At 44.2% G+C, this 25,984-nt stretch overlaps 1 protein-coding gene across 9 annotated transcripts in view; it reads left to right on the top strand.

Moving 5' to 3' along the window:
* Positions 1-25,984, top strand: part of LOC149308774 (rho guanine nucleotide exchange factor 9) — a 147,518-nt gene that overhangs the window by 84,869 nt on the left and 36,665 nt on the right. For all 9 annotated transcript variants that reach the window (XM_089536439.1, XM_089536438.1, XM_089536440.1 and 6 more), the window contains one exon: positions 21,807-21,986. In XM_089536439.1, the coding sequence (XP_089392565.1) occupies positions 21,807-21,986 (180 nt within the window). The remainder of the gene's footprint in view (positions 1-21,806; positions 21,987-25,984) is intronic.

The following is a 25,984-nucleotide window of genomic DNA, read 5'->3' as shown; positions in this document are numbered from 1 at the left end:
ATTTGATTGAGGAAAGAAACTGTACTACTCTATTCTGCTTTGGTCAGGCCTCACCTGGAATAATATTGTGTTCAGTCCTGGGCAAAACAATTCAAAAAGGATATTGTGAAGCTGGAACATGTCCAGAGGAAGGTGACCAAAATGTCAGGAGGTCTAGAAACCACCAAGAGCTATGAGGACTGACTTAGGGAGCTGGGTATGTTTAGCCTGGAGAAGAGAAGGTTAAGAGATGATATGAGAGCCATGTTTAAATATTTGAAAGGATGCCATACTGAAGATGGAGAAAGTTTGTTCTCTGCAGCTCCAGAGACTAGAACGCGGAACGATGGATGCAAGCTGCAGGAAAAGAGATTCCACCTCAACATTAGGAAGAATGTCCAGGTCAGAGCAGTTTGATGGTAAAAGACACTGCCTTGGAGGAGGTTGAGTCTCCTTCCTTGGAAGGTTTTTAAGCAGAGGTTGGATGGTCATCATTGTGAGTGCTTTGATTGTGTATTAGCCACTCCGAGAACCTTCAGGGTTGAAGGGCAGGGTATAAATAGTGTAAATAATATAAATAATAATATTCTTGTAGGGCAGAAGGGGGCTGGACGGGAACGGGATGGCCCTTGGGATTTCTTCCAACTCTATGATTCTTTGATTCTACGTTGAGTCCAAGTCCTTGTAAGATACTTTGAAGATGAGTCTCAAGTCTGGGAACTAACTTTAAGGTCAAAAAAGGAGGTTGTGGAGGGGGGTGGGGTGGAATTTCAATAAATAGAAAATCAAGATGTGCCCAAAGTTAGGTTTAAAAGATTCCTGGAGGGGAGCAGCAAATGCGTTAGGCAATGGACACGAGGAGAAAGGATCCTTCTAAAACTTTTCAACAGCCTTAGAAGGCTCCTCCGATGTGCAGCTTTCTACGGTAGACCGCAACCCCTGCCTCATGCGCATTGCCTAATGCATTTGCTATTTCTTGATGATGTTAGTCCAGAAAGTTGGTTGCTAAAAATATGTAAGCCTTGAGTCGAGTCAGTGCGTCATTTATTACCAAGTCAAGTCCAAGTTGAATCATTGAAGAGTCTTGAGTCCAACTTGAGTCCAAGCCGATTGACTCAAGTCCCCATCACTGTCCATTGGTGTTTTACACCAGAATCACTACACATGAGGATGCCATTTCAGTGACTGTGGAAGAAGTAATAGCGCTGGAGAAATGGATTGCTCAGAACCCACAGATTTAGTCTGCCTTCCCTTGGCACCCTGGTGTGAAAAAGTGCACCAACACTTTATTACAATGGTTACGAAGAGGAGTTATCCTTGAGAGTGCCGTGATTTACTTGTGTCGATATATTGCATAACCAAGCCTAGACAACCCAGTTTCTAGCTCTGCAGTTTCTGCTTCCCTCTTCTTTAAAAAAAGAAAGTATGAACCTCTGTCACAAGCTATAGAACCAAATCTTGCTTGAAAAGCTTATTTTATGTGCCATAATGCTCTTTTTATATAGTCGCGATGAGAAGGGGCGTTTTTATGGGCTCGCTGTTAACAAAACCTTTTTTTCAATTTGCTCCTGGAACATGTTTGTTAGGTATGGAATTGCTGGCTTTGCTCTTTCGCTGTGATAAATAAAAAGTATGCGCAGCAGAACTTAATATTTTGTAAGAGGAATAGCTTTATGACAAGCGTCTGTACACTCCCCTTCCGCTTGGATCTAAACAAATAGGTTGAATTACATTTCTAGCTGAAAGACTGTGACTCCCAATACTGAACCATAGAATAATTCATAGCAACACAGAATCATAGAGTCATAGAACTGGAAAGGGCTGCGAAGGTCATCTAGACCAATCTCCTGTCATCCAGGAATACATAACTGCAGCAATAATGGAAGATGGTCTCCAACCTCTGTTTAAAGACCTCCAAAGATCTTCCTTTTAAGATCTTCAAGAGAAGGCCTTTTCCTGAGTCCTATCACCATCATCGGCACATTTGATGTGCATACAGGAGAACAACATTCGCAGGAGTGCTGAGGCGCATTACAGTTACAAGAAAACAAAATCCACAAGTCCAAAATCCAAAATCTGTGAGGCAAGGTAACCAAACTTCTCTCTTCTGGACCTTAGGGAGGGGCCCCAGGGACTCCTTGCACATTGATGTGTTTGATGGTATTTTGTCTGTTGGATCTATTATTCATGTGCCAGTTTAGCTATGACCTTGTCAACATTTCCAAGACACTCATGGATTTTGGCAGTTTTGGAGAGAGAAAAAGATAACAAGGAAAAGGGGAAAAAACAAAGCAAGGGGGGGTTAGAAATAGGGCAGCATTCCTCACTGGAATCTGTGCGCTGAACATGGCCGGGTGCCATGAAAGCAAGGCGTGTGGGTGTGTGGATATGATGTCTTTCTTTCATGCAAAAGGCTGATTCCCTTTGCTTAGTGAGGGCTGCGCTGCTTCCCTCCTCTTTCCACAGGTCATGTTTCATTCAGGTGCATTATACCCAAGGCTTGGAACAGGAGGGGACTCTCTTCATACCATCCCTTTGAGAATTCAGCTCCGCTTATGGCCCTCAATGGGGATGATGGAGTGACTGTAAAAGGGAACAGGTTGATAATGGTTTGTGGGTTGGGTTCAGATGCATGGGGAGAGCCGGGGGGAAAGTTGGGTTTGGGTGGGTCCCCCATGTACTATGCTGGTCACTACATCTTTGCTTAAGAAAGGAGCTCTTTCTGTTTTCTTGACACCCCCCCCCCACTCCCGCCTTGTCCTCCTTCAAGCCCACTTCCCTGGATATACCTCCTTCAAGGACCCAGGACCATCACCTTCTAGGTCTTGAGGAGCATCTATGGAACAAATGGGGAGAAAGTGCAATCTCTTGGTGGTATTTTTATGACAGCTGCATAAATGTAGTCACTTTGGTCAAATATAGAGAAATCCACCCCCCAAAGTTGGTTGTTAACTCCCTTTGAGGTGTCCCTAACTCATGGAAACCCTCTGGATGAGGCATCTCTAAGCCCCTCGGTCCTCCACTGCTCTGCTCAGGTTCTGCAAATTCATACCCTTGACCTCTTGAATTGAGTCTGTCCATCTGGCTTGCGGTCTTCCTCTCTTTCTACTGGCCTTTACCTTTCTCAGCATTATTGTCTACTCTAATGATGCGGCCAAAGTGCGGCAGCCTCAGTTTCATCATCTTGGCTTCAAAGGAGATTTCAGGCTTGATCGGTTCAAGGACCCATCTGTTGGTCTTCTTGGCCATCCATAGTATCCTCAGCACTCTTCTCCATCTCAAATGAATCAGTTTTCTTCTTATTCGCTTTCTTTACTGTCCAGCTCTCATATCAGTACATGGTGATGGAGAATACAATGGCTTGTACAATTTTAACTTCCATGCTCAGTTGTATATCTTTACTCTTTAGGATCTTTCCCAGTTCATTCATAGCTGCCCTTTCCATTCGTAGCTGCCTTTTGATTTCTTGACTGCAGTCCTTTCCTGATCGATGTTTAATCCAAGGTATGGGAACTCTTTTAACTATTTCAACTTCCTCATTGTCTATAGGTTGAATGTATGTAGGTCCTCATTGTCTATAGGTTGAATGTATGTAGGCCAAACTGCACCAGTTGCTGAAGGTAGTTAAGAGAGCCTTGATTTCCCACCACCATCTGAACTGAAAAATAATGGAAGAAAGGTTTAGGTTTTGAATCGCACCAATTGCATTCTGTGTAGCTAGGAATAGGTCTTGCGTCAAGCCAGAAATTGTCACTCACTCAGAGAGATAATTGGAGCCAGGAAATGTCAAGCTTTTAATAAGAGGCCATGGAGAACTACAACAGTTCTGATGTGCTGGAGTTCCCTCCTCCCTTGAACCAGTGGTTATAGCACATGGATAGCTGCCATCCTACATTGCATGTGTGTAGAGTAACTCTACACTTACATAGTTACACAGGGGTTGGACCACACCACGTCCATACCTTACCATTATTCACAGATGTAAACTGGGACATGTGTGGCTAAGCAACTTCAGAGTGTGGTCAAGAGGGCCACCACTATTAATGGGGAAGAATAGCAAACTAGGAGAAGCTGCAGCTGTTTGCTTTTGCCTTAGTCTACAAGGAAAGGCAAGATTCCCCCTCCTCCTTTCCTCTCCCAGTGCTAAGATAATTGAATGCAAACTCCTTTTGCACTCTGAAGTCAGTTTGCAGCAATTAAATGAAGCTGAAGAAAGAGGGGGAAAGTAGGAGGAGAAATGGGACATTTTTAAAGCCGATGGGCAAGTGAGAGGACAGAGGATTAATTGGGACTCTCCCTGCCAAGTTGGGACAGTTGGAGGGTATGTACCTTTGGGATGAATTCCGACATTGTACATTTGATTGTGTCTCTTTCATTGTGCCTGCTCATTGCCCCCTTGTGTAATGGCAGAGGCGCAGTGGCTGTTCCTGCAACCTCAGTGAAGCCAGGGGTACATGGAAGGTACTGATCAAGAGTGATCTAGTAACCAAGAAGGTGCAACTGCATGGCTGGACCCCTCTTGGTTACTCCCAACTAAAGTCGACCCATTCAGTAGATTGCTGAATGACAGCTGAGTCCAATGGATTCATTGGTGACATTAGTCAGGACTAACAAGAAGACTGAGGTCTGCCATGAACAGTGACACTTGTGGGACTCATGTGCAATGCAGTTTGCAATGTTTGCAAATGGTGGGGTATCCATATCTCTCTCCTCCCTCCCTCAGTTTCTTACCCTGATATGGAAAGCTTTGACATGACTGTGGTGTTGTGGAAATTGTGGACATTCCTCCTTTTGATCCTCTCCTTCTCCTTCCTCTCCTTCCTCCTCTCCTTTTTCTTTTGCTCCTCTTTCTTCCTCCTTCCTTTTTTCTTTCCCCTTCTTCTCCATTACCTTTTCCCTCCTCCCTTTCTTTCTTTCTTTCTTTCTTTCTTTCTTCCTCCTCCTCTTTTCTTTCCTCCTCCTCTTAATTTTTTTGATATTCCCCACTGAAACCATTAATCCAGCGAACGCTCTTGAGTCCAACCTGTGCGCTCCGTGCTCTTGCGGCATATGTCTGTGACATGCATCTCACTCAGTGGTCCGGGGTATTGAGGTCTGAGCAACCCAACAACAGCCTCTTACATAATCTCGCTCTTTCAAAAAAGGAGGGAAGAATCCATTGCAGCTGGGGCCGACCTTTCTCTCCAGGCAGCCTTGGTTAGCATCAGCAAATCATCCGGGTGTGCAGCTCTGCCAACTGGCCTTGTTTTCCTTCTCTCTCTTAAGCGGCACCCGATTCACAGATTTGTTCCCCACTCCTTCTCCTTGGCATCATGCATTATGGTTGTGTTTTCTCCCCTGCCAGTCTATAGTGGTGGTGATGGTGGTGGCGGTGGAGGAGGCGGTGAATAGCACTGAAGCACAAGAGCCAAACTTGAGGGCAGCTTGTTCTGCCCTTCCTGCGTTACGTGCGAGAATATGTGTGGAAGGAGGCAGGAGCAGAGAGGCGCAGGCCTTCCCCCTCTTGTTGAAAAGCACTGCCTTTCTGGAAATAAATACATTGCCCTTTCTTCCATCTTCCCACTCGCTCTCACCCACTCATCCGCCTACATAGAAACTCAATTGTAATCAACAGCTACTTTTAGCTGCCTTCTGTAGCGCCTCCGTCCTCTTTCTCTGCACTGATTTGAGACTCTTTTGTCTCCTCCATCTTGCTCCCGCTGGGTGCATGCTTGCCATTGCTTGTATATATTCATGGTAAAAAAAAGAGGGGTGCATTTGAAATCTGCCTTAATTATCCTTGCAGTTCGACCGGGTTTTTGTGCCGTCATATACATTGCAAAAGCAGAAGGCGGTCTCCTTTGGAAAGCTGTATGGTTCCTGGGCTCACTGCTGCCAGGGATCTGCTCTTGCAGAGCAATATGTTCCTTTCAGAGGGGCCTTGCTGAGCAATGCAGTTTGTGCCCTTGGGTGAGTGAGCTTAGCATCAGGGGTGAAGCCTGCCAAGGAGGAAACTGTGAATGGGCTAGATCTGGATGGGATGGAAAGAAGCCGAGCCAAAAAGGCTCACAGACAAGTGTTTGGCTGCCATCACTTCTCAGGGGTTTCCTTAAGCCAAAGAAGATGAAGTCACAGAGGGAATTGGGCATCATGTTGCAAATCTGCATTAAGGGATGCTGTTGGAAGGCAATTGGGGGGGGGGGGGGATGCCATTCCAGTAGCACTCTAGAACCAGTTCTCCAGAACTGGGACAAAACTATTTGCCTCGTTTCTGCTTGCCAGAAAATGCTTCCTATTTTCAGCATCATTGGCGAACGTTCTAGCATCATTTTAATTGCTGTGCTTCTTTAGCAACCTGATGAAGCCATTGGGGAAGGAGATACTAAATAGCAACTTGTGCAACATTGGGGCAAACCTGGTTACTGCAATATAAAGCCCCCATGAGGATTCTATTTTTTGGAAATGCGCACCAAGAGATACATTGGGAGCGAGGCTTATTTTCACATGTATGTGCCTCTGTGTGCATTGTGTTCATTTTGTGTGCAGTTTTTTAAATTGGAGAATTGTATTGAGAAATGTAGAGAATGGAAGAAACCGAGCTTAATTGCATTAGTCTTGGAGTGAAAATTAGGTTGGCTTTGCATTCAAGTGAGAGGCGCAAGGAATGTCTCTCGCATCCCTCCATAATGACCTTAGAGACACCCCAAAAGAAAATGGTGTAGGCTGCTCCAGCCAATTATATGGAATGACAATGTGGACCAAAGTAACCAAGGAGAATCAGAGCAGAGAAAAGGGAATTGATACCGAGAAGAAACAGCATCCAAGGGAACTAAAAGGTACATAATGAGAATGTTCAGCATACAGAATAGTTTTGGGGAGGGGTGTATATGCACTGGATATGATAATTTGAAGGTAAATACAGAAAGAAGTGAATATTTGGTTCAAGTCCTGTCATTTTCCCAGCGTGGAAATGGAGCGAGATTGAATTGAAATCTCATTATGCACAGCAAAACATCCGAGAGATCCTAATAAGAGCAGAGAAATGTTCTTCTGACCTCACTAGCAAACCCACTGCCAGCATCCCTCTCTCGGTCCTGTATTTAGTTATGTATTCAGTATTTATATGGATCTGAATCAAAGGTGAGAATAATTATTCACTCCAGATGTTATGAGACGACAACCTCCAGCATTTCCCTTCTATTGACTCTTCTGGCTCAGCCTCATGGGAGTTATAATCTACCAACATCTGGAGGGATGCATGATTCCCACCCTGGGCCTAAATCCAATTGCTAATCCCATGGATTCACTCAGTCCATGGAATTTACATAAGTGTTGATTTACCTGTTTCCCATCCTACTAATCCTATTAATTACTGTATATACTCAACTATAAGTTGATCTCATGTATAAGTCGAGGGCAACCTTTGGGGCCCAAATTTGGGATTTTGCTATGACCCGTGGATAAGTTGAGGGTAAAACCTAGGAGCATATCCATGGGTCAATGTAAGTACTCTGTCTTAACTCTCATTTAAAAGAAGGAACCATCCCCTGGTGAAAGGGTATAGTATAATTGTCCTGGAAGCACCAATCACCACTATTCTCCGATCCATCCAGCACAAAAAGCTATGTCTGCTGGAATTTTGTAAGCTCTCTGACATTGTTTTGCTTTGCTTCATCCTATAGATCCTTTGCTATGTGCCCCTAAGTTTTACCCTCGACGTATCCACGGGTCATGCCAAAATCCATAATTTCAGCCCCAAAACTTGCCCTCAACTTATACATGAAGTTGATTTATAGTCGAATATATAAGCTACTCACCTTTTAGAACCAGAAGTGAATTTTGGAGCATTTGGATCTTTTTGCTTTATTGTTTGCTAGTCTTTGTAGCCTTTGGAGAGACCCAAAGCATAAATATGGCCCTCAGACCTGCCAAAGCTGCCCATGCAAAACCTCCAAAGGATTCTGGACATAGGCTACAAATCCCAGCATCCTTAGGCTACAAATCCAAGCATGGCCATTGGGTTTGAAGGTCCCCCTCCTGCTTTAGGAGCAACTATGAACGCATTCCACGCCTTAAGCCACCTCTGCTGACTTCTCCGAAGTTACAGCAGGGATTAAGTCTGTCGTGGCTTGGCTTAGCGCAAGCATTTCCTCTTTGGCAACACCGGCTTACAGATAATATTATCATCATACACGTGGGGCACTGAACATCATTAATCTTTATTTATTTGTATGCATGCATTTATATTGGATGCATGCATGCTTATCCATCCAGCTTACTTTCAGGCAGCTCAAGGTTTATTTTTGAACGTGCGCATCTGCTATTATGGAAATATAGCATGGGAAAAGTGCAGGGAGGGAGAGTGTGAGAGCGCTCATGCAAGCATGCAGAAAATTCATGCACCTTCCTGTTAAGATGAAGCCTAGAATGCCATTGAGGCATTGCACAGGTGTAGTTTAGGGAGGTAAATCTTCATAATTTTCATTTCTGCGGGCAACCGCAAATTGTTTTGTTGTTTTTCTCCCTACCATAAGAAAGTCCTCAACAACTATTAAGTTTTCAAGGACTATTCACAGCTCAGCACTTATTCTGCACCCACACAAACAGTTTTTGCAACCTGTAGGCCAATAGCTCCCTGTTGTACTGCAGCTTCCATCAGCCCTAGCTGGCATAGTTAACGGTGAGGTATGTTGGGAGTTGGAGTCTAGCCAGCCTTGGAAAGGTTGCACAGTTCCTATCAATGCCATCAAATGTGGATTTTTGTTGTAGTGTGCATTCAAGTCGTTTCCGACTTATGGCGACCCAAAGGCGAACCTTTCAAGGGGTTCTCTTGGCACATTTCTTCTGGGGAGGTTGCCATGGCCATCCTTTGAGGCTGTGAGAGTGTGACTTCCCCAAGGCAATCTAGCAGGTTTCATAGATGAGTGAGGATTCAAACCCTGTTCTCCAGAGACATAGTCCAATGATCAAACCACTATGTTGCACTGTCTCCCAAATCAAGCATGGATTATTTTGACTGATTGATTGATTGATTGATTGATTGATTGATTGAATAGATGCTTTTGAGTGTATGGACCATAATAAATGACTGATTAGTGCATTATAAAAGTCTAGAGACATTGGCTGCATTCGCACTGCAGAAATAATCTGGTTTGACCCCACTTTAACTGGCATGGCTCCATCCTATGGAATTCTGGGAATTTTAGTTTGTGGTGGCTCCAGAGCTCTCCGACAGACAAGGCTAGGTGTCTCACAAAACGACAGTTCTTGGGATTCCATTGCACTGAGCCGTGAGAGGTATCAAACTGGGTTATTTCTGCACTGTGGATGCAGCCATAGAAAGTTCAAGAGTTGTGTGTGGGAGGGGAGAAGGACACAAAATGAAAACGCTCATGAAATGCAAGCACAGCGAGCGGCACAGTGCCATTCTCTCGGAGCCTGACTTGACCATGCTTTTGAAATTAGCGGGATTGTGTCATAACCGCCATCCATCAAAATGCTTGGGCCGATTCACAGGAGACTTCCCCCAGGATGCTTGGCAGCCGTTAATCTGAGGATCAGAAGAAAAGGGTGTCATCTATTCCCGACAGTGTCTGGATCCTATCCAAGATGATAGAAGGAGGCTGGGATCTTTGGGTTGGAATGAGCCAAGAAAGGAAATCCTTTGAGATTGATCAGTTCTCGAGCAAGTTGACCCATCCTTCACAAGAGTGCTTTGCGACACAGATGTCTTTCCATGTGGGTTTGGTCTAATGGTTTTGGTCTAATGTGCTCCTTTCTGTACCTCTGGGATTGAGCAATTTTTGGCTTTGCATCTGCTGCTGCTCCCATATTCAGAAATATCCAGGGACATTCAGGATCTTGCTTTTCTTAAAGAATGAAGGCAGTGCAGAACTCCGTCTTTGCTGACCTTTAGCATTTTTCAACGGAAGTCAAAGATGACTAGATATGCCAGGAGAGATCTCCATTTCGTTGTTATCCCTTTTCATAGAGTATCCTCCACCAATGTAGAAAAGTTGGAAAATTAGAAAGGTAACTTTAAAGAGATGACAACATCCCCCCCCCCGCAACTATCCTGGCTGGCCATGCTTGCTGGAGGATTCTGGGAGTTGTAATCCAAGCCAGTAACTTTTCTTATTATTGTTGGCCACATTATGGTATTGTAATGGTGCTTTAATAGTGACATCATGTGAAAATCTTAATCACAGATGCTAGATTTTCACAGGATAATCACCATATATACTTCCGTGTGATAAAGCCCAAAGCCGTGTTAGTTTTGGAAAGTCCTTTGCATAGTCAGAGTCATACTACTAGGTCTTCTTTTTCTTCCTCCTTCTCCTCCTCCTCTTTTTCTCATCATCATCAACATCATCTCATTATTATCACAAAAGTGATAATGGTTTTTGATTCTTAGATTCTTAGATGGGACCCAAATCACTGATTGTCCAAAATTGCAAGTGGCAACATCTGTCTGATTGCAAAACCCTATTGTTATTGTTATGCTGGGTGGTGATGACGATGATGATGATAATGATGATCATCATCATCATCATCATCATCATCATATGGTAGTGCCCTGTCCCCAATATAATGAATGAAGCAAAGGCCCAGTCCCTGGAACGGAGCCCACCTGTAAACTCTAGGTTTAACTTTTGGAGTCTTAAAAACAGAAGAGAACAAAAGCTTCCAAATCTGTTCTGACAGTTTGTCACAGTGGCTCAGCCTGCTATGTCACAGAAAGTGAAGTCTGAAGGCGAGGGGGGCGATTTGAAGCCATGATGGTGAAGGATCACATCAAATCTCTAAACGGTTTCCGCATCTCCTGATTTATCTGTGGCTGCCTTTCGAGTCCGGGGAGGACCCAAGGGCCGCTGACTTTGGCCTGACCTCCTCCTGAATCCCCCACCAGCTAAGCTTTGAGAAAGGGCCCCTCGCTGCCTCCTTCCTTGTGCGGATGGCAAACAAAAGAGACCTTGGCAGAGTTCGCCTCTTCTGAGATTAGGCTGATCTCCCCAATTTTGCTTCACAGCTTGGGGCCCAATCATGCAGTGTTACCCGATTGGCAGCTCTGGGGAGGGAACAGAGATCTGAATGCATGCCGGGGTCAGGAACCTGTACGTTTTGGAGCTTGCTGTACTCTGAAACAGAACGAAAATAATACATCTGGTTGGGTGGATGAGGGAGAGGGTTGATGTTCGGAAAAGGTGCATGAAAAAATGTGCCTTTCTTACTGATGTCCTCAAATACCCTTTAGTTCAAGGTTTGGGCAACTTCAGTGTGTGTGAGCCATATTTTTTTTATTCCAGTGACTATCTGTGGCAAGAATCCTACATGGAATGATGTAGTTTAATAGTTCCACATGTGAAACTACACATCCCCTGACCATGCAATGTCCTGGGCTTATTATTGAACCACTATGGCTCCCCAACAGCCATTTAGTGGCTAATGGAGAGCACTGGAAGGGATTGGAGGGGCATCCGGCTACGTTTCTGTAGCCATATGCAAAATAATGACATCCTCACCTGAGATCTGCCAGAGTCTTCCTGAGGAGTCAGTGGATGATGTACTTATTCAGCATCTGGCTATGTCCCTTCTGGAATTGGACTAGTTTACCATTGGGATCCCGTCTGCAGGTACTGGAGCCAAAATGTTGTAAGTTCAATCCTAGGGGAGGGTTCCAAGGTCCACTCAGCCTTCCATCCTTTCGTTGGCCAGTAAAATGGGTTCCCAGCTTGTTGGGGGCAATTGGCTTACACTTTGTGGACTGCTTAGGGAATGCTAGTTCACTGATAAGTGGTACAGAAATGTACTTGCTATTGCTATTGGTATCCAATGCTATGATTCGGTGACTCGTTGTTGTTGTGTGCTTTCAACTCCTTTCTGACTTACGGTGACCCTAAGGCACAGCTCTACGCAACACAAATTTCTGAGCAGAAAGAAGAAAGCCCTCACTTTCTGTTAGGAATCTGAGATCCTTCTAGATCTTAGTGCTGGAAAAACAAAACACTCAGTGAGATTGAGTTTGACAGATATTCACACATCCTTACTCCGCAAAGAGAAAGAAAGAGGGCCTTCTGGGTTGAACAGCCTTCTCACCTTCCTGCTAAGATTAGAGGCCTTCCTTCAGTTTTCCTTGGAGCCATTTTGCCCTAATCCTTCTGAACTCCATTTTAATCATCCTAAAATTAATTCCAGAAACAGAGTAGGCCTTCTCTTCTGCAGGTCTCTGTTCCTTGATTTTTTGCTCTTTCTTCCATACAATGCATACAAATGCACAGAGAGAGAGAGAGCAAAACATCCACACCTCAAGCAACCGTACATAGGTTTATGCACACAATCATGTCAAGTCTGGGTACTTTTGTATGCAGGCAGAGTGTTGTGTCAAGATGATTTTGTTATGCATGCTCTGCTGATGTTCCTGTGCGCGGCTGCATTTTTGTCAAAACACAACACGTGCAAATGCGTAACATGATCCATCCACGTTCTACGTCAGGACTGCGTTCTTTCAGAGATGGATCAACGGATGTTGGTGCATGAGCAAATGTGGGAGAGGGGCAAAACCAAGCAAGTGGATGCAAAATGGGCATGTCCAGCTAACTGAAAAACACCGTGAAACAGGAAAATGTCAATGGGAAACCTTTGTTCTAATTTGGAAACAAGACTAGTCCATTTCAAGGCCCACAATAAAGGATGAACATTGGTATGCCTAAAGGGATCTTGTAGCACCTTTCACAGCAAGAGCCAGCATGGAATAATAGTTTGAGCATTGGACTATGACTTTGGAGACTCCCAGCTTGGCCATGAAACCCACTGGGATTCAAAATGCAGAAGAGCTGCACTGTCTCCTGCCTTTCCACGACTAGCAAAATATGCAGCAATATCAAATAACGCGAAAGAATGTGCCCCAAATGGCATAGTGGTTTGAGCATTGGACTGTGACTCTGGAGACCAGGGTTTGATTCCAAGCTCAACCATAAAACCCATCTTAGACAAATCAGCCTCAGGGGGAGGCAATACCAAACCTCCCCTGAGCAACCCTTGCCAAGAAAACCCCCTGATAGGTTTGCCTTAGGGTTGCCATAAGTCAGAAACAACCTGAAGGCACACAACAACAACAACAACAAACTCTTCTGAAAGCCAGGCTCCATCTTGCTTTTCTGTTGAACATTTTAAAAATCCGGTGGAGGCAAGCGAGAAGGAGGAAAGCAGGATTTGAAACACAAGCTCCGAAGGCTGAGCCGTTTGTGCCCCGTGCCCCGGAAAGACTTGTCGTTTTCCCCCAAAACATTGGCCTATTTTTAATCCTGGCAGGAGGTAGCATCATTTTATCTTAATCTTTGAAATGTCTAGGGACGGAGAAGCGCTGGCATCCAGGGCATCCAGGGCCTGCCGCACTGCTGCAAAGCCTGTCGGGACGGAGGCTTACCTTTTGCATCCTGCCTTCGGAAGCCTCCTCCGCCGCGTTGCCTTTCATTTCCTTTTTCTTATAAATATGTAATATTCTACCTTCATGCTGCTTTGGGAATCATCAGCTGCGAGGATAAGATGCAACAACATTTTTGCAACAAAAAATCATAATCTGTGGTTCTATTTTTAAATCGCGGCATGTTAATGAGGCTTTGGCTAAAATTGCCTGCTGCATGATTAGGCATCAACGAAGCAAAGCGGGGAACAGGCCGGGCAAATGGAGATGAAAGAACAAGGACCAAACATCGGGAATGATAGTCGATGGAGGAAACTGGCCTTCTTCTTTTTCTCCCTCCTCTTCTTGTTACAACTGTTATTAAAGAAGTATTTCTGTGTTATCTCACAGGCCCATTCGGGTAACAAATATTCTAGTAAAGGTGCTTATGTCGGTCGGTAATTTCTAGTATGATGAACCAAGCCGCCCCGATTGTGTTTCGTAGAGGGGCAGGATATTATTATTATTATTATTATTATTATTATTTGATTTTCAGCTCCCAAACGCACCTACACATGCAAGTTAGGTTCAAAACGCACTGTGGAAATAATTCGGTTTGAGACCGCTTTAACTGCCCTGGCTCAATGCTAGGGAATTCTAGGAACTGTAGTTTTGGGGGGCATTTAGCTTCCTCTGTCAGAGAGCTCTGGTGCCACAATAAATTGCAATTCCCAGGATTCCCTAAAGATGTCTCAAACTGGATGATTTCTGCAGTGTGTTTTGGACCTAAGGATCATAGCATTGGAAGAGACCCTAATACCCATTCCAGTTGTTGTTTCCATATGCAAAACCTAAGGAAGGTCCAAGCGGAAACTCGATTCAGGATTACCAGCAAGTTCCAAGTTGCACGAATGCATTGGTCGGATCCTTCCTCCCAGACCAGCTGCTTCTTATCTGATCATTTGAAAAATCACCAAACGCAGAAGGCATGGAGAAGACGGATGGCACCGACTTGTTCTGCTGTACACTTAGCAGAATAAATGGCGAACTTGCTGCCCACCGACAGCATCGAAACGGGCATCTGGGGAAAAGAAATTACTTAGCACTAGAAATTTGATGAAAGCTAATGACCGAAGCTGTCTGGGATTCAGGCGGGATAAAAATGCTTGGAGTTTCAATGTGGCTTTCCCTCCATTAACCGATCTGGTCAAAGAGCCAGTCATCCTTATTCACTTGCAACGAAGGAAATACATAGAAGAGCTTTATATATTATAGGTTATATCTCGGATTTTTATTGCTGTCAAATGTTGTTGATGGATTTAGAAATACCGCAGAATGTATCTTTGTATGCAACATGTGGTCCTCAAAAGGGCTTGATTTCCCTCTCCTGAAAGACACTAAACCCTTTCCACACTGCATAGTTATTGTGCTATGATTCCACTTTAACTCCTATGGCTCCATGCTACAGAATCCCAGGATCTGTATTCCAATGAGGGACTAGAGCTCTCTAGCTGAGAAGTATAAATATACTCCCTGAACTGCAAATCCACAAGGGATGGAGCATCATATGATATGAAAGTGTGATATTTCTGTTGTGTGAAAGGATTCTTGGAGTGGAAGACCACCTTTTAAAATGGTTTGCAAGAGTGCCATGCCACTTAACATAAAAAAAAAAACAACACATGTGTGCTTGTATATTATGGCTGGAAAGATTATTTAAAGATACTCAAAAGTGCTGGAAAATATAGTTTCAGTAAACGCTAATGAGAAGACATGTCAATTTTGCACAGAATAGATCCCGAATTGGAAACAGGCGTAGGAAATAATGCAGTTTTTACTTATGATTGCTAAAACCACTTGTTGCTTCCTTTGGAAGTGAAATTGGTGACGGATGGCATCCCTTTTGCTCAGACACCTTGCTTCTGCCAACATGCCCAACTCATGTGTTCACATCTTTCTCTGAATTACAACACTGATAAATTACCTCTTAGAGAAAGAGAGATGTGAAAGGAAGGGCTTGCTGGCACCAAAGCTAAAAGGTTGGCATTTCTTCTTTTATGGCGTCCTTTGTTCCAAGACTCTGAAAGGGTTGTTTGTAAGATCCTTGTTTCCTAAAGTGAAACGGTTTTGGCTGCAATGGAAGACTTGTTAATTAATGTGACCGCTGGAAAAAATGTGTTTTTCAGAACCCTCTGCAAAGGAATATTCAAATGTTTGGTAAATCATTTGGTACTTTTTGGCTTTGCTATTGTTGTCCCCCCCTCCCCTTTTTCATGTTAACTCAACAGCCTTGACATTTGCAGTGAGGTCAGCCAACTTCTTCCTTTGGTCCACTCAGTCAAGAGCCCCTAATTCAGCTTCTCCGTCAAACCTGCTATTTTGACTTGATGGACTCTCCGCTCAATTATTTAGCAAGGGAAGGGAATGACGCGAAAGGCTGGGCGAAGTAGGACTTGGGTTTCTCAGGCTTTTAACATTAGCATTTGGCATTTTCCCTTGAGCCGGAGGGTGGTAATTGCACAAAGACCTTTTCCGATGGTGAGAGCAAAGGCTTTCCAGCTTATCTTAAAAGTTATCCATCAAGAAGTGGCAGCAGATTACTTCGTGATGATTTCCAAATCTTTAGCCTTCTTCACTTAGCCCAACCAGAGGTGGACCGAGTGCAACCCACAGGCCACATATGACCCCCAGGACTATGTTGGCTTCTGGGGCCCATAGGAGTCAATTTGTCCCCCCCCCCCCCAAAAAAAATGTAGTTAGGTTTCTTCTTTGGATCCAGAAAAGTCCTTTTATACCAGGTCTTGCAAACTCAGGGCAGCTGTGGCTCCCTCCATTGAACCAGGCCCTGGGTCTTGCAGTCTCAGAGCCATGGTTTGCTTGACTGTGTCCATCCATCTAAAGTGCTGTATGGTCTTCAGTCATCCTAGCATAGCCATTCCTTGTTCTCCGAAAATCATCATGCAACTGCCCTGGACCCACGGATCTCATTTAATTCTGGAAGCTTAGTGGAATCAGATCTGGTTAGGATTTGGGTTGCAGACCACAAAGCAGAACTAAGAAAGAATCCCATCTGAAAATTTGGAGAGGCATTGCTGCAGCTGAGAAATGACAGCATGGAGCTAGATAGACCCAAGCTCTAATTCACTATAAGGCAACTTTCCATCTTCCCATCTTCTTGTCTCCCAGTAGAATAGATGGACCAAGGTGTGATCCAGTATAAGGCAGCACCCAATATCCCTAACCATTACGTATACTGTTGAGAAAATAACCAGCAAGCCACCTTTGATCCCATAATCTCAAACTGTTCTGAATTGAAAGCTACCCCAAGTAATTGTCTGCCAGCCCACTTTTTCAGATGCTTTTAAAAGGTCATAGTTTCTGTCTTTTCCTCCCACTTTCCTCCTTTTTCTTCAGCTGACTTCAATGGTTGCAAACAGAGTTCTGAGTGCAAAAGTAGTTTCTACTCATTTAACTCATCTGAAGGTAGAAGAAAGGAAAAGGAGAGTGTTAAAAAGTGCAGAAGTAGTTTGCACTCCATTAATTTGGGGTTGGAAAGGAGGAGAAGGGGCTTAATATTGCCTTTCCCAGACGGCCAGGCAAAAGCAAACTGCTGCAGTTTCTTCTATCCTGTGTGTTATTTCTCATTAATAACTTTTGCTGTCTGTGCCGCACACTACTACTAATAATAATAATAATAATAATAATAATAATGTATTTATATCCCGCCTCTCTATCAAAGATAATCTTCATTTTCATCTGTGAAATGATGGAAGATATGCAATCCAGTTACTCAAATATTCTTTGCAAAAAAGTGGGAACATGGGACAAAGCAGAGCAGCGAAGGATAAAAAGATGGACAGCAAAGGAAATCTCAAGTAGTCCCATTCTCCCCACTCCTCCCTTCAAAGCACAGAGCCAAATAAATAAATATATAAGTAAAACAAAACTAATCATGAAAACCTAATTAGAAAGGAGAATCAATCTGCCGTAATTTTATATTTAGAAAGCAAAATAATTTTGGAAAGGCCAAAGCGATGGATTTACTTCTGGAAACGTTCCTCGAATAGCAGGGAGATAAGCGGAATGAGAGAAAGGGATTTGGGAAATGGATGGATTATGGAAAGAGCAAACGCAGGAAAATGAAGAACTGGGCAGTTTCCAAATACGCCAAGGATGCAAAGCCAAAATATCTCTCTGTGTATCTGGCTGCCATCCATCGAGAGCCAGAATAATACAACCCTCTGCATCTCCACGTTCAAAAGAAATGTCATGCAGTAGGTAAGAGAAGAGGTCACTGGCTGGGATCCTGGGACCCACAGAATTGTAGCGTTGTGATTCCACTTGAAATGTCACATCCCATCCCATGACATCCCAGGATTTGGAGTTTAGGGAAGGGGGTGCATGTAGAAATCCCACCCAAAGATGTCTGGTGCTTCAGCAAACTGCAAAACCCAGTATTCTATAGGATGGATCCATGGTGTGGGAGTATTTGCATTTCTTTCGGTGTGGCAAAAGAAATGCCCCCCAAAATGTGCTCAATTTTTAAACAATTATTTGGGGATCTAGGTGGAAAAGAGAGGTAGAAAGACTACTGGGCTTTGTTTGGTGTTGTTTTGTGCTTTCAGTTCATTTCTGAATTTGGCGACTGTATTGGGGGGGGGTTTCTTGGTAAGATTTGTTCAGAGAGGGTTTCCCTTTGCCTTCGTCTGAGGTTGAATTTGCATCCGCACTGCAGAAATAATCCCGTTTGACACCGCTTCGACTGCCATGGCTTCATGCTATGGGATTTGTGAGATATTTATCCTACTCCATCAGAGAGCTCTAGCACCGCCACAAACTACAAATGCTAGCATTCCATAGCATTGAGCTGTGGCAGTTAAAGAGGTGTCAAATTGCATTACTTCTGCAGTGCAGATGCAGCCAGAGAGAGGATGATTTGCACCAGGTCACCCAGTGGGTTTCAATGGCTGAGCTCTCAGGCATTCAGCCCTGGTCTCCAGAGTCCCTCAAACCACTCCAGCACACTGACTCTCAGTCGTGAGTTTTGGACACCAGAAAAGTGGGCTACAGAGGCCTCAAGTATCCCACAAGCCACATTTTGCTCACCGCAGTTGTAACATGTCACAATTTCTTGTGACATTTTTCCCCCTCATTGAGGAAACAATGTGGTGTAGTGGTTTGAGCATTGGACTAGGACACTGGGAGGCCGAAGTTCAAATCCCGTCTCAGCCATGGAAACCCGCTGGTGACCTTGTGCAAGTTACACTTTCTCAGCCTCAAGGGATGGCAGTGAAACAGGGAAGGAACTCACCAAGGAAACCCTATGATACAGTCATGATAAACCAGAAATTATTTGAACAACAATCTCTTATATTCCTGTTGTTTTCTTCTCTTGCAAATTTCTCCACCGAGAAATGCTCTTCTTTTGCCTATTCCCTTCTTCCTGATGCAGCAATCCTGCTGACACATGTTTGAGATTCAATCCTATCGCCTAGGATCAGACAACAAGAATGTTTTAAGCCAGCCTAGCAAAAAGAATTCCATAGGGATGCCTTCCCCTCCGTCTATTTTAACTCCCTCCATCTTCCCAAGTTTTCTGTCTTCTCCTCTGGACAGCAATTGGCAGCTTCTGATGACTGTATCCATCCCTAGTATACACCTTTTGCCCATCTCCATCATTAAAAAATGGAAAGCAAGAAAACGTTTGAGGTCAATGGGGAGGTGGGACCATGGATGAGGGAGGCTTGCAGAACTCCATCTGAGAGGCCCATAATAGAAGGAGGAAAAGAAACTCCTAAATAAGTAATGGGAACTTGAGTTATCTTTTGTCTTTGCCAGCTGGAGATTCTCCTCCTCCCATGGTCCCAAAGCGGTAAGTGCTAAGTAAGTAGAGAGGGAAAGGACGGCAATGGAGAAGTACAAGAGCTTCAGAGAAATGACCTGGAAGGAGTCGAAGGAGTAGTTATGGAACAAAGCATGCAGCTTTCCGCACGGATGTGTGTGTGTACCGCCAGCAGAAAACGAAACATTAGCAAGGGAAAGAGGAGATGGTCCAGGCAGGGATGGTCAGCATTACGCAGATTTCAAAAGCTAGCCTTTCCTTCCCAGCAAGTGTTTAGTTATTATTTTATAATTGTCAGGCATCAGTTATTTTCTTGTAACCCTTTAAAGCGCCAGCATGGTGTAGTAGTTTTAGCTTTGGACTATGACTCTTCGCACCAGGGTTTGAATCTCCGCTCAGCCCCGGTCAACCTGCCAGGCGACCTTTGCCAAGTCACACTTGGAAGGCAAACTCACAGAAATGTTTGCCCCAAGGAGTTTCAGAATTGGTTTCTGCTCCCCACATATGCCCAGGAACTTGGCAAGGGCAGTAAGCCAGATGCCACAATCCTATTGGGTTATCATGGTTGTTGTTGTTGTGTGCCTTCAAGTTGTTTCTGACTTACAGTGACCCTAAAGTGCCGGTATCATTGGTTTTCCTTAGCGTGTTTCTACAGAGGGGTTTGCCATTGCCATCCTCGGAAGCTGAGAGTGTGTGTCTTGCCCCAGGTCACCCAGGTCTCTTTTCCTGGAGCTTGCATCCATTGCTCTGGGTCCTAGTCTCTGGAGCAGCAGAAAAAAAGCTTGCTCCATATGACCTCCCTTCAAATGTTTAAACATGGCTACCTCTTAACCTTCTTTTCTCCAGGCTTAACATGCTCAGCTCTCCACATTGCCCCTCATAGGTCTAGGTGGTTTCCAGACCTTCCACCATCATGATCACCCTCCTGGGGACACACTTCACCATCCCACCATGAGTATGGGAAGCGAGAGGAACAAACCCACTCTTCTCTCCCTGCATGCTTACTGTGTGTGGTGAGAGAGGGCATGACTGACCCTCCACACACATACATACATACGTACATACATACATACACCCAGGTGTAGACTAGCCAAGAGGAAGGGGATGGAAGCTTTCCTTTCCGATCGCTCTGCTTGAGTCTGATTGCGGTCACGGCTTCTTCTGCCTTGTTCCTGGCAAGTTCTGAGAAGAAAGTCCGGTTTCTGAATGCTTCCTTGAACCATTGAAAGGGCAGCTTTCAAGTGGAAGAAAATGATAGTGACTCTGGGAACCTTTTAATGCGTTTGGGGGAGACTTAATCGAAGGGATGGCATGATTGCGCTGGTGTGGCATGATTGCTTGGGTGCGGAACAGAGAGTACTGCTTGAGTCGAAATGGATTTTCTCTGCAATATTTGTTCCCCAGGAAAGGACCCCAGAAAGCACATAAGCCAGCTTTGATGTGGACTGCTGTCTAAATCCTTGATCGCTCAAATATTGGCAGCATATGTGATGGACATCATTGTATTTGATAGCCTTGGATAGCTGACTCTCTTATGGGGTTCAGCACAATCCTAACTCACCAAGGGTGCGTCTAAACTGTAGAAATAATGCAATTTGACACCACTTTAAGGGCCACATTCAGCTGTGGTCTTGGTGTCCAGCACTGTTTGATGGCTTTCATGCAGCAGAATGCAGAGCTTCATCCCCCACCAATAGAAGTGTTCTTGTTTCAACCAGCCTACGACAAATGTCCTCCAGGCCACCTGACCATAGATTCCCCTACCATTGTATTGTGCTTTTCACTGCAATAATCTTTCCATCTGTATATATGACTCAATACATAGAAATGTTAAGTAAAATTGTGCATCTGGCTGCATTACTGTAACTAGGAGTAGAAGACATCATCCTACCAGATCTCCAGGAGACCTTGAAAGTGGCACATTCTTTGTGCTTCTGGCTACAGAAATGCAGACGTATAGTGCCTGAGTGTCCTCCAACTTGTCCTGGCCACTAAGCGCTCATGGGAGCATGCTTCGGCAGCTGATATGTTGGCTGTGCATGGAGTGTGAGGAAAGAGGCCAAGGTATGCTTGGTGGGTCTTTACACTCTGTAGCACTTTGGTCCTCCAGGCGTTTTGGACTTCGGCTCCCAGAATTCCTGACTGTTGACCAAGCTGGCTGGGGCTTCTGGGAGCTGAAGTCCAAAACACCCCAAGGACCAAAGTTTGGGAATCACTGCACTATGGGATCGCAGTTTAGGATTCCCATGAAGCCCTGGTTTGTCATGTTCTGTAAATGCACCTGATGCATTGAGTCACCATCTGAAGACACAATATTCAGGAGGCATGTGGCAGAGATGCTGAGCATAAACGAGTTCCCTGGAAAATCAGACTGTTTCAATAACCAGGTTTGTGGGGCATATTTGAAATCCCTTAATGCAAACTTTTACAGAAAAAGAAGAGTGGTATCAAATCAACCAACAAGGCTCTTGTTGGGAACAAAAATGTCTACTGGTTTTCTCCTCGGTGTGTGTCCATGAATTGGGTGGAGAGTGGGAGATGTCTTTTTCCCCCTCAAGAGGACTTCTTTCCTGACTGCGCTGTATTCTGTTTTGTGTTTTCAAGCTGATCAGTGGCGGTTCTATTGTAAGCGCCGAGGCAGTATGGGATCACGTCACCATGGCCAACCGGGAGTTGGCATTTAAAGCAGGAGACGTCATCAAGGTCCTGGATGCCTCCAACAAGGACTGGTGGTGGGGACAGATTGATGATGAAGAAGGATGGTTTCCCGCCAGCTTCGTAAGAGTGAGTATCTCTCTCTCTCTCTCTCTCTCTCTCTCTCTCTCTCTCTCTCTCGCTTTCTTACTCCTCTACTTTTCCAGTAAACGATGGCTGTATTTGTGGTTTCATTGTTCCATGTTCTTGTTCTTCCATACCTTCACATTGATTCTGACTTATGGTGACCTTCTAGAGCAACCCTTTAATACAGTTCCTCATGTTGTGGTGACCCCCAACCATAACATTATTTTAGTTGCTACTTCATAATATGTGTTTTCTGATGGTCTTGGGCGACCCCTGTGAAAGGGTTGTTCGACCCCCAAAAGGGTTGTGACCCACAGGTTGAGAACCGCTGTCCTAGAGTCTTATTCAAAGGTGGTCGGGCACTGCCTTCTTCTAAGCCCTTATGAGTGTCTATGACCTTGTGGATCCAAGATCCTTACCCTAAATTTTCATAGGGCTGGGCGAAGTGATACAGGTCTTTCAGATATCTACTGTGGTCAGATAGTGTAATGTGTAAAAGCAATAGAGTCGGCTTACTAACTGACTAGAGTTGACCCACTAAATTGAGTTGACCCCACTATACCCACTAAATTGACCCTATTTAGGCCATTGTGTTGGACAGGATCCAAAGGTCATCTAGTTGACAGTTCCACTAGTACAGAAATCCACCACCAAAGTACTCATGAGAAACGGCCATCCCACCACTGTCTTGAGACCTCCAAACAAGTAGGATCCACCACCCTCCAAAGCTATCTCTACCCCTGTGGAGCAACTCTTAATATCAAGAGGTCCTTCCTAATGTTTAGATGAAACCTCTCCTTGTAACCTGAATCCAGCCCCTCTTTTAAAAATGATGGAATAAGGCTTCAGATGATCTCCAAATCCCTGCGCAATCGGTGGTCTTGAGCAGGATTTTGGGAAGAGCACTGGAGCAATATCTTGTCCAAGTGAAGATGACATCGAATAAGGTGCCAGAAAAAGAGAGTGTCATCCCTAATTTGTCTCTTCCACCAGAGCGTTGGCTAACGCAAGCCGTCAAGCAGGGTTGAGTGAGCAGGGCAGTCAAGCATAGGAGATCTTCTTGGCAGAGTTGCTACAGGGAGGACCAGCCCCATTAAAACTGTACAGGACATCACTCTTTGAAGTCCCAAAGACGCCCGCTTCTGAGTCACCGTTGGACGAAGCTTCTGGATCCGTTTCTTTACAAGAGTTCCCCCAGATGCTCACACATCCATCCAAAGTTCAATATGCAGACCTTCATGGACTAGAGAGAGATGAGGGGGTGGATGTTGGTCTCTAAGAACTTAACTGATCTGCCACAGGATTTGTTCCTTGGGATGTGAACCATGTATCTTACTTTTGATTCTGGTGGAAGAGACTTTGTAGTATTGAATGTTCATGGATAGAGCCTACATCGAGGTGGGCAACCAAGGGTTAGACCTTGGAGACCTTGGAGATGTTCCTCACCACCTACATACCCAAAAACATTATGACCCCACATGATTTCTAGGAGCTTGGAGGCCATGAGACTTAAAAGTATAGAGTTAAGTTGCATCTGAGGAAGTAGGCTTTAGTCTAGGAAAGCTCATGCAGCCAACCTCTTTCTTTCCGTTAGTCTCAAAGGGGTTACAAGATCTCTCTGCATACTAGATCACTCCCTGTTAGGGAAACATCTTCCCAATTGCCTTAGTCAAAATCAAACTGCTGGAACCTCTCTTAGCTTGTGTGTTCTTCCTTATTACCATCATGACCATGCTGGTGTTGCTTGGCCACATGGTTTACATCTGCAAAATTCTGAAAGGCTTGTCTTTCTTTTCGGTTTGGTCAATCAAAATCCTTTTCAGTCCTCAGTCACTTGAGTTGCCACCAGACAAAGGGGTCAGTTGCAGCCTGCTGCCAGGTCAAAATTGCCCTTTACAGCACTGGTTTCCTTTGACCCTGGCATTGCCCCTGATAGGCTCAACATTGTGGAGGAAGAGCTTTCACAGCCATACCTCCCCCATTCCTCCTTCAATGCATCAGGACCTAAAAACAGAAGCGGACAGCCGTATTCTCTGCACTTCATTTCTGCTTCATCACCCAAGACATTAAAGCTGGCTCCCTCCGCTGTACTATCCTGGGAAAGGTACAAAGTGTTAGTAGTCAAGAGACGGAGTTCTTATGTAACTAGTTGGGTGGGGGAAAATCAAAGTACTGTTCTGGGAGGTTGTTCTTTTTTAATATATATATTTATTTAGGGTTGGTTTATTGCTTCGCCAAAGTTTCTGGTTTAATGCTCAGTCTAACACCATTGGGACGTTAGAAATCAACTTCTCTAAATGCCAGAAAGGCTCAGTTTGGCTGCATCCGCACTGCAGAAATCATCCAGGTTGGCACCACTTTTGCAAACAGAGCTGATATAAGAGTTCTAAGGCTGCAGAATTGATGCAGTTTGACACTGCTCCAACTGCCATGGCTCATTGCTATGGGATTTGTCTTTTCCACAAAGTTGTGGGTACTATTTTTCTTCCTTCATATATCTTTGAAGGGTTTCAGAACACCAAATACAAAAACCCAGTTGAGAAATGGGTGACAATCTGTTCCGTCCCAGGTTAACAACAACAACAACAACAACATTTATTTATAAGACCCTTTCCACCAAAGAGTGGTACATCAGAGCATATACAATAAAAAATGAACAAAAACGTGCAACACTATAACATACTAAAATATTGAAATACTGAAATAATATACTAATATGCCAATAACAAAATCCCCATCGGTCGCTATCCATCTTGGCACACTCCGCAACTTAATCCGGCAAATCGAAGAGGAAGGTCTTATTTTTGTGTAATGTGCGAAAGGTCCCTAAAGATTGAATGATCCCACAAGAGAAGATCTTGAAAGAATCCTTTCCAATTTCTTTTCTCTTCTCCAGATTTTACATGCTGCAATTCCCTCCCTTTCTCACCCCAACGAAATATTAATACTTTCTTACCTCTCATGAAATACTAGTACTTTTTATTGTTCCAAAGACCGTCCTCTATTTTTTTCCCTCCCTCGTTTCCTTTAGAAAAGAGCATTTTTGGTGTGTGTTTGCTGCTTCTTTAAATCTGCGGCTTGCAAAACCGGCGTGGGTTGTCTCTGCGATCTCCCATTTCTTGACCTTTCCAGGCACTCTGTAGGAAGAGAAAACACTGGCGCAGTAATAAAAAGGAAGGTTGTTTAGCAAAACTTAATCATAAGCTGGAAAAAGCGGAGAACGTACCGGGTGGGAAAGAAAGGGTTGATGCAACCTTTTGCAACTTAAAAGGAGACAGTCGTTCCGAAGGTACACCTTGTTAATAGATGTAGCCATAGCAGCGTCATACTTACAGTAAGTTTAAGTTATGAGAATTGAATATCTGTTGAAATTCGTTTCAACACAGAGTGTGATTTCTATGCTTATCTTAGCCCATGTGCTTCTTGCACCTTCATTTTTGCACGTTTCACCTACAGTGGAATGGGAAGTTGCATTGGAAAGCAACAACTCCAGTACAACAACGTACTTGGAACTGAGTTCAAAATAATGTTGGTATCAGAATTTATTTCCTCCTTTAAAAGCTGGGATTCATGTCATGTTGTTGTTTGTTGTTGTGCGCCTTCAGGTCGTTTCCAACCCATGGCGACACTAAAGCGAACCTGTCGTGGGGTTTTCTTGGCAAGATTTGTTCCTTTACATCCTCTCTTTCCCCCAAGCCTGAGATTCAAAGTGGATTTAAAAGAGTGAGATAGACAACAGCCTAAAAAGCTATATACCATCATGATTGTTAAAATGCAATTCACATGGAATTACAACTCATTTGAAACGAATATCTTAAAAATGCATAAGGATTTTTAAAAAATCATTAAAACAGCACACTATTGAGAGTGAGTTCCTAAAAACTTGTCAGAATAGAAATGTTTTCATTTGCTGATTGAAAGATAGGAAAGAGGGAGCCATGGAGTTTCAAATCCTGGGAGCAACCACCAAGAAGGCTCTCTGCCAAACATGCCTGTGAAGT

This window comes from Sceloporus occidentalis, unplaced genomic scaffold, assembly GCF_023333645.1.
Source record: "Sceloporus occidentalis isolate IW3139 unplaced genomic scaffold, rSceOcc1.0.p SCAF_8, whole genome shotgun sequence".
Classification (NCBI taxonomy): Eukaryota; Metazoa; Chordata; class Lepidosauria; order Squamata; family Phrynosomatidae; genus Sceloporus; species Sceloporus occidentalis.
This window is presented reverse-complemented; position numbering and strand designations above follow the sequence as displayed.